This window comes from Elephas maximus, chromosome X (genome assembly GCF_024166365.1).
Source record: "Elephas maximus indicus isolate mEleMax1 chromosome X, mEleMax1 primary haplotype, whole genome shotgun sequence".
Taxonomy (NCBI): Eukaryota; Metazoa; Chordata; class Mammalia; order Proboscidea; family Elephantidae; genus Elephas; species Elephas maximus.
In genome coordinates, this window is record NC_064846.1 from 4,584,533 (window position 1) to 4,593,166 (window position 8,634).

Sequence of the window (8,634 nt, forward strand, 5' to 3'; positions counted from 1 at the left end):
ATCTAGTTATTTTTTCTCTTTTTGCTTTTCTCCATTTCTCAGTATCTCATCTCTCCACTCCAATGGCAAGCTCCTTTACCACTTTTTTTTTCTTTATTTGTGTGGAAACACTGGTGGCATAGTGGTTAAGTGCAATGGCTGCTAACCAAAGGGTGGGCAGTTCGAATCCACCAGGCACTCCATGGAAACTCTATGGGGCAGTTCTACTCTGTCCTATAGAATGGCTATGAGTCAGAATGGACTCGATAGCACTGGGTTTGGGTTTCTTTGGTTTATTTGCTTGTTTGTTTTTGGCTCCTGTTTCTCTCTCCTTGCTCTCCTCTTTCCCATACCCCTATTAGAGCCACATATCACAACCTCCCCCCTCTTTCCTGCCTCCCTGCACTGTGCACTGAATATCACACCCCCAAGCAGCACAGGCATGGCCTACTGGAACTTGCCCAGCACTGATTCCTGGCCTGCCATGTCGGCCCTAGTATGTGCCACAAACAACCTATCCCACTCCCTTGTCTTCAGCTGGACCTGCCCTGCTGCACCATAGTTGAATGACTGGCCCTGCCCATTGAACAAGGAGTTGAAAAGTATCGTGACTACAGAGGAGCAAACAACAAAGAATCCACAGCCCACCTGGTCAGGCATAACCAAATAAAACAAAAAAGCAGGATGAAACAAACAAATCTACAATCAAGAAATGAAGAAAATAACTATTGAATGTCCCAAAGATAGCAGACAATATCAAAACATATAAAAAACAGGACAAGATGGCTCCAGTAGGCATCCAAAATAAAATACCAGATTACTTTCCAGTAGAAGAAAAGGTGCTAGAACTACCTGAGATCTGTAATATCCAGAGCAATCCAAAAGTTGAAGCAAAACCAGGCAAAAATGAGGGAAAAAAAATAGACAAATTTTTGGAAAAGGCAGACAAAGTCATGGAAAATACAGACAAAAAACAGAAAAAATCAGGAAAGTAATACAGGAATAAAATGCCAAAATAAATTCACAACTAGAAATCATACAAAAACAACAATTAGAACTCCGAAAGATAAACAACAGGATTTCAGAAATGTACAGTGTCATAGAAGGGCTGAGGAGCAGGTTTGAAACAATGGACGACAGAATCAGCGAAATTGAAGCCAAACACTTTGATACAACTCTGTTTCAGGAAAACTCATAAAAAGAATGAAGAAAAATGAAGAAACCCTGAGAATTATGTGGGATACAACCAAAAGCAAAAATTTGCAAGTGATCAGGGTTCCAGAACAGGGAGAGAAAATGGAAAATGCAGAGAGGATCATTGAAAAAATGCTGACAGAAAACTTCCCTAATACCATGAATGATGAAAAGCTGACCATCCAAGAAGCTCAATGAACCCCATATAGGATAGACCCCAAAAGGAAAACACCAAGGCATATCATAATCACACTCGCTAAAACCAAAGACAAAGAAAAGATCCTGTGAGCAGCTCAAGAAAAACATAAAGTTATATACAGAGGAGAAATGATAAGACTAAGCTCTGATTATTTGGCAGAAATCATGCAGGCAAGAAGGCAAGGGGATGACATACATAAAACCTTGAAAGAAAAAAATTGCCAACCAAGAATAATATATTCTGCAAAATTTTTGTTCGAATATGATGGTAAAATTAAGACATTTCCAGATAAACAGAAATTAAGGGAATACATAAAAACCAAACCAAACTTATAACAATTATTAAAGAGAGTCCTTTGGTCTGAGAACAAACAACATCAGACCACAGCCTGAATCTAGGATGCAAGATTGTACCAGCCAGATACCAACATAGGAAATGAACTCTCAAGGACTACCCAAAACCAAAAGAATTGCAACAGAGAACCAGAGAGTTTAATCTGTAAATGACAACAACATCAGAACAATAAAAGAGGAGATAAATGGTATACGTATAGTACTTTCTAATGGAGAGGAAGGCAAGGCGATGCCAAGTAATAATAGACTGGTTCAAACCTAGGAAGATAAGGGTAAATGTCAAGGTAACCACAAAGAAAGTTAACAAACCTACTCATCAAAATAAAGAAGAAAAACATAAAGTATCAATAAAAAGAAAATCCACAAAAACAAAAGAAATGAAAAAGAAATCTACAAACAAAAGGAATTCAGCACAGAAGAGTAAGAGGAACAAAGAAAATGTTAACAGCACAAAAAAAGCGCTACAAAATGACAGCAATAAACTCACACCTATCAATACTTACACTGAATGTAAATGGCCTAAATGCACCCTAAAGAAACAGAGAGCAACAGAGTGGATACAAAAAACAGGATCCATCAGTATGCTGTCTACAAGAGACACACCTTAGAAACAAAGAAGTAAATTTATTAAAAATCAAAGGATGGAAAAAACATGTATCAAGGAAATAACTACCAAAAAAGAGCAGGAGTGGCAATACTAATCTCAGATAACATAGACTTTAAAACAAAATCCACCGTAAAAGACAAGGCAAGGCAGTATATAATGATTAAAGGGACAATCCATAATGAAGACTTAACCATAATAAACATCTGTGCACCCAGTTACAAGCCTCCAAAATACATAAACTCTAACAGCACTGAAAACAGAAATTGACAGTTCCACAATAATAGTAGGAGACTTCAACACACCACTCTCAGTAAAGGACAGAGCATCTAGAAAGAAACTCAACAAAGATACAGAAGAGCTAAAAAGCACAATCAACCAACTTGATCTCATAGACGTATAGAGGACACTCCACCCAACGGCTGCAAATACACATCCTTTTCCATCACACATGGAATGTTCTCCAGAATAGACCACATCTTAGGCTACAGAGCAACCCTTCACAAAATCCAAAACATTGAGATAATACAAAGCATCTTCTCTGACCACAAATCCATCCAAGCAGAAATTAACAACAGGAAAAGTAAGGAAAAAAAAATCAATTACATGGAAACCGAATAACACCCTGCTTAAAAACCACTGGGTAATAGAAAAAATCAGAGATGAAATCAGAAAATTCCTAGAATCAGATGAGAATGAAAACACATCATGCCAAAACCTTTGGGACACAGTAAAGGCAGTACTCAGAGGTCAATTTATAGCAATTGATGCACACATCAAAAAAGAAGAAAGGGACAAAATCAGAACATTAGTTATACAACTTGAACAAATAGAAAAAGAATAGCAGAGGGAGCCCAGAGCCACCAGAAGAAAGGAAGTAATAAAGATCAGGGCAGAAATAAATGAAATAGAGAATAGAAAAACAGTAGAAATAATCAACAAAACCAAAAGTTGGTTCTTGAAAGGGTCAACAAAATGGGCAAACCACTGGCCAAATTGACAAAAGAAAAACAGGAGAGAAAGCAAATAACCCAAATAAGAAATGAAATGGGGCACATTACAACATACTCAACTGAAATAAAAAGGATCATAACAGAGTATTATGAAAAACTATACTCCAACAAATTTGAGAACCTAGAGGAAACGGACAAATTTCTAGAGACACTAGAAATTTTTAGAGGAAACGGACAAATTTCTAGAGACACACTACCTACACAAGCTAACACAAAATGACATTGAAAATCTGAGCAGACGTTCTTGTGGCAGTCCATGGTATATTCAATATTCTTTGCCAACACCACAATTCAAAGGCATCAATTCTTCTTCAGTCTTCTTTATTCATCGTCCAGCTTTGCATGCATATGAGGTGATTGAAAACACCATGGTTTGGCCCACCTTAGTCCTTACAGTGACATCTTTGCTTTTCAACACTGTCACATTATTAATTCTCTTTATTTAACCTATTATATTGCCAGAATTTGGTAAAGTTTTGGTAATTTGCATAGCATTTCTGGAGGACCATTTAAACAATTACAAAGCATTAACCAAAATGTCTGTCAAATCAATGAACATTAAAGATTGACGGCACATTCCAGAGAATAGTTCACTTAGGAAAAGCAAATTTGCTTTGTTTCCTCATGACAGCAACAACAACAAAGAAGTAAAAATGAGCTATCATTTTCTTTTATTCCGCATTACTTCTTTAAACTTTCTGGGTATGTTTTAGCCATCTCAAGAGTTCTGTTAAATGTTTACTTATATTAAAAGTCAGGTAGGTTTCAGGGGACATCTAAGTTAATTGGCATAATAAAATTTATTAAGAAAACATTCTGCATCACACTTTGAAGAGTGGCGTCTGGGGTCTTAAATGCTAGCTAGCGGCCATCTAAGGTGCATCAACTGGTCTGAACCCACCTGGAGCAAAGGAGAATGAAAAACACCAAGGACACAAGTTCCTTGTGTCTCTGGTGGCTTGCCTAAACCGGAAAATATCACTTTCTCATCCATAAACATGAAGAACGTCCTACAGTGGGGCCTGACAGCAGTTGGAGTTATTTATACTGTGCAGTATTTCATCAGATATGGACAAAAGAAATGGCTAGATAAATCTGAGTGCAGGAATATCAGTAGGACGTACTGTGATCTCTCAGCTGAAACCTTGGACTACGAACACCAGTATTATGCCCGAGTGAAGGCCGTGTGGGAAACAGATTGTTCCAAATGGGCAGAAACTGGACGGTTCTACCCATATTTCGAAACACAAATTGGCCCACCAGCAGTTGCTTTGACTAGTGATGAGAAATCCATTTCAGTAGTTCTGATGGCTCCAGAGAAGTGGAAGAGACATCCAGAAGAAGGTTCTGTTTCCATGCAACAAATATACCCCACATTGCAGTATAACGTGTCCGTGCACAATACCAAATCAAACAGAACGTGGTCACAGTGTGTGACCAGCCACTCCTTGGTGCTTCCCTGGCTGGAGCCGGACACTCTGTACTGCATCCCCGTGGAGTCCCTCGTCCCCGGGCCTCCTCGCCTCACTCTGCCTTCAGAGGAGCTCTGTATCAGTACTTTGAAAGATCAGACGTTGGCGTTGAAGGTTAAAATCATCTTCTGCTATGTTTTGCCCATATCTGTTACCATGTTTATTTTTTCTGTGATGGGCTACTCCATGTACAGATACATCCATGTTGGCAAAGAGAAACACCCACAAAATTTTGATTTTGATCTATGAAAATGAATTTGACAGAAGATTCTTTGTACCTGCTGAAAAAATTGTGATTAACCTTATCACCCTCAATATTCTGGATGATTCTAAAATTTCTCATAAGGATGTAAGTTCAATGGAAAAAAGCAGTGATGTATCCGACCTTAACGATACTGAGCCCAGCAAGGACCAGGAGCCTCATCAGGCAGAAGACGAGGTGAAACAATTAGGGTATGCTTCACATTTCATGGAAAATTTTCTGTGACTTGGGGGAAAACACAAATGGTACTTCCCTCACCCAACATGAGTCACTCAGCAGAGCAAGAGCCACAGATGAAACGGTCATAGAAATAAATATAATGTAAGAATTGCTGACTTTTCTGTGGGGCCTGAAGACCAAGAGCTTAACTTGCAGGAGGACGTGTGCGTACAAGAAAAATTATTTGAGCAAGAGGCCCCTTTGGCAAACTTGGTCCAACAGACATTATTGTATCCATGTGTTCCCCAGCTCAGAGACTTAGACCACCCAACACGGGAGCTCACAGACACTGAGGAGGGGCCAGAGGAAGAGCTATGGACAACACTGGTGGACTGGGACCCTCAGACTGGCAGGCTGTGTATGCCTCCATTATCTGACTTTGAACATGAGTCTGAGAAATGTGAGCATTCTGAGTGTAGTGGGCTCACGGAGGAGGGTCTTTTGTCCAGGCTGTATGAGGAGCAGGCTCCAGACAAGCTACTGGAAGAAAATGAAAGCTATCTCATGCAATTTATGGAGGATTGGGGATTATATGTACAAATGGAAGACTAATGCCAAAACTTCCTCTGCCAGACCCTTCCTGTCACAGAGCACATGAGTGCAAATGAGTTGCAGAACAACAAAGAACTTGGCGTAAAGGACGCTTACTCAGATTTTCTAGTGTCAGTGAGAATTACTTATTTGTTCCCTCTGTTTTGCTCTGCCTGATATATGTGACTGGTTCACGCATATGGATCTCTTACAGTGAAGGTGGCTGACTCATTGCTTATACAGAGTAAGCATTCAATAAAGGTTGGTCCAATTGGATGCAAAATTAAAAAAAAAAGTCTGAACAGACCCATAACTAGAGATTAGATTGAAAAGGTAATTTAAAAAAAAAAACTCCCAACCAAAAAAAGCCCTGGCCCAGATGACTTCACTGGAGAATCCTACCAAGCATTCTGAGAAAAGCTTACACCAGTACTGCTCAAACTATTTCAGAACGTAGAAAAGGAAGTGATACTTACGAATTCATTCTATGAAGCCAGCATAACCCTGATACAAAAACCAGGCAAAGACACCACCAAAAAAAGAAAACTACAGACCAATATCTCTCATGAATACAGATGCAAAAATTCTCAACAAAATTCTAGCCAATAGAATTCAGCATCATATCAAAAAAAAATAATACACCATGACCAAGTAGGGTTCATACCAGGTATGCAAGGATGGTTCAACATCAGAAAATCAATCAACGTAATCCACCACATAAATAAAAGGAAAGAAAAGAATCACACAATCATCTCAATCAATGCAGAAAAGGGATTCAACAAAGCCCGATACCTATTCCTGATAAAAACTTTCAATAAGATAGGTAAGAAGGGAAATTTCTCAACATAATAGAGGGCATCTATGCAAAACCAATGGCCAACATTGTTCTCAATGGAGAGAGGCTGAAAACATTCCTCTGAAGAACAGGAACAAGGATGCCCTTATCATCACTCCTACTTAACATTGTGTTGGAAATCTTAGCTAGAGCAATAAGGCAAGAAACAGAAATAAAGGGCATTGAAATCGGTAATGAAGAAGTTAAACTGTCCCTATTTGCAGATGATATGATACTAAGAAAATCCAAAAGACTCCATAAGAAAACTACTGGAACTAATAGAAAGATTCAGCAGAGCAGCAGGATACAAGATAAACATACAAAAATCAGTTGGATTCCTACACACCAATAAAGAGAATGAATGAAAAGGAAATCAGGAAAACAATACCATTTATAATAATAGCCCCTAAAAAATAAAATACTTCGGAATAAATCTAACCAGGGATGTAAAAGACCTATACAAAGAAAACTACAAAACACTACTGCAAGAAACCAAAAAAGATCTACATAAATGGAAAAACATACCATGCTCATGGATAGGTAGACTCAACATTGTGAAAAGGACAATTCTACCCAAAGCTGTCTACAAATACAATGCAATCCCAATCCAAATACCAATAACATTCTTTAAAGAGACAGGAAAACTTATCATTAACTTCATATGGAAAGGGAAGAGGCCTCAGATAAGTAAAAGAAGAATAAGGTAGGAGGATTCGCACTACCTGACCTCAGAACCTACTATACAGCTATGGTAGTCAGTACAGCCTGGTACTATGGTACAACGACAGATACATTGACCAATGGAACAGAATTGAGACCCAGATGTAAATCCACCCACCTATGGTCACCTGATCTTCAACAAGGGCCCAAAGTCCATCAAATGGGGAAAAGACAATTGTTTAACAAATGGTGCTGGCAAAACTGGATGTCCATCTGCAAAAAAATGGAACAGGACTCATACCACACACCATACACAAAAAATAACTCAAAATGGATCAAAGACCTAAATATAAAGCCAAAAACCATGAGGTTCATAGAAGAAAAAAATAGAATCAATGCTAGAGGCCCCAATACACGGCATTAACAGGATACAAATCACAACAAACAACACACATAATTCCAGAGGATAAGCTAGATAACTGAGATCTTCTAAAAATTAAAGACTTATGCTCATCAAAAGAATTCACCAAAAGAATAAAAAGGGAACCTACAGATTGGGAAAATATGTTTGGCTATTACAAATCAGAAAAAGGTCTAATCTCTAAAATCTACAGGAAAATCCAACACCTCTCCAACAAAAAGACAAATAATCCAATTAAAAAACAGGCAAAAGAAATGAAAAGACAGTTCACCAAAGAAGACACTCAGGCAGCCAACAGACACGTGAGGAAATGCTCATGATCTGTAGCCATCAGAGAAGTGCAAATCAAAATCACAATGAGATACCATCTTACCCCAGCATTACCGGCACAAATCAATAAAACAGAAAATAACAAATGTTGGAGAGGCTGTGGGGAGATGGAACTCTTATGCACTGCTGGTAGGAATGCAAAATGATACAACCATTTTGAAAAATGATATGGCGTTTCCTTAGAAAGCTAGAAATAGAAATACCATATGATCCAGAAATCCCTCTCCTAGGAATATATCCTAGAAAAATAAGAGTCGTCACACGAATAGATATATGTACACCCATGTTCATTGCAGCGTTGTTCACAACAGCAAAAAGAGGGAAACAACATAGATGCCCATCAACAGACGAATGGATAAACAAACTGTGGTACATACACACAATAGAGTATCACACAATGCTAAAGAACAACAATGAATCTGTGAAGCATCTCATAACATCGATGCATCTGGACAGCATTATGCTGAGTGAAATAAGTCAATCGCAAAACGACAAATATTGTACGAGACCATTACTGTAAAAACTCATGAAAAGGTTTATATACAAAAAGAAACAATCTTTG

General features: G+C 38.3%; 1 protein-coding gene across 1 annotated transcript; it reads left to right on the plus strand.

Annotated features, from left to right (window-relative positions):
• Window positions 1–4,286: 4,286 nt before the first annotated feature.
• LOC126069735 (interleukin-20 receptor subunit alpha-like) lies at window positions 4,287–5,847 on the plus strand. The gene is given in 4 exon segments (XM_049873413.1): window positions 4,287–5,045; window positions 5,047–5,289; window positions 5,291–5,384; window positions 5,387–5,847. Coding segments are annotated over 4 exon segments (1,503 nt in total). The 5' UTR covers window positions 4,287–4,340.
• The last annotated feature ends 2,787 nt before the right edge of the window (window positions 5,848–8,634 follow it).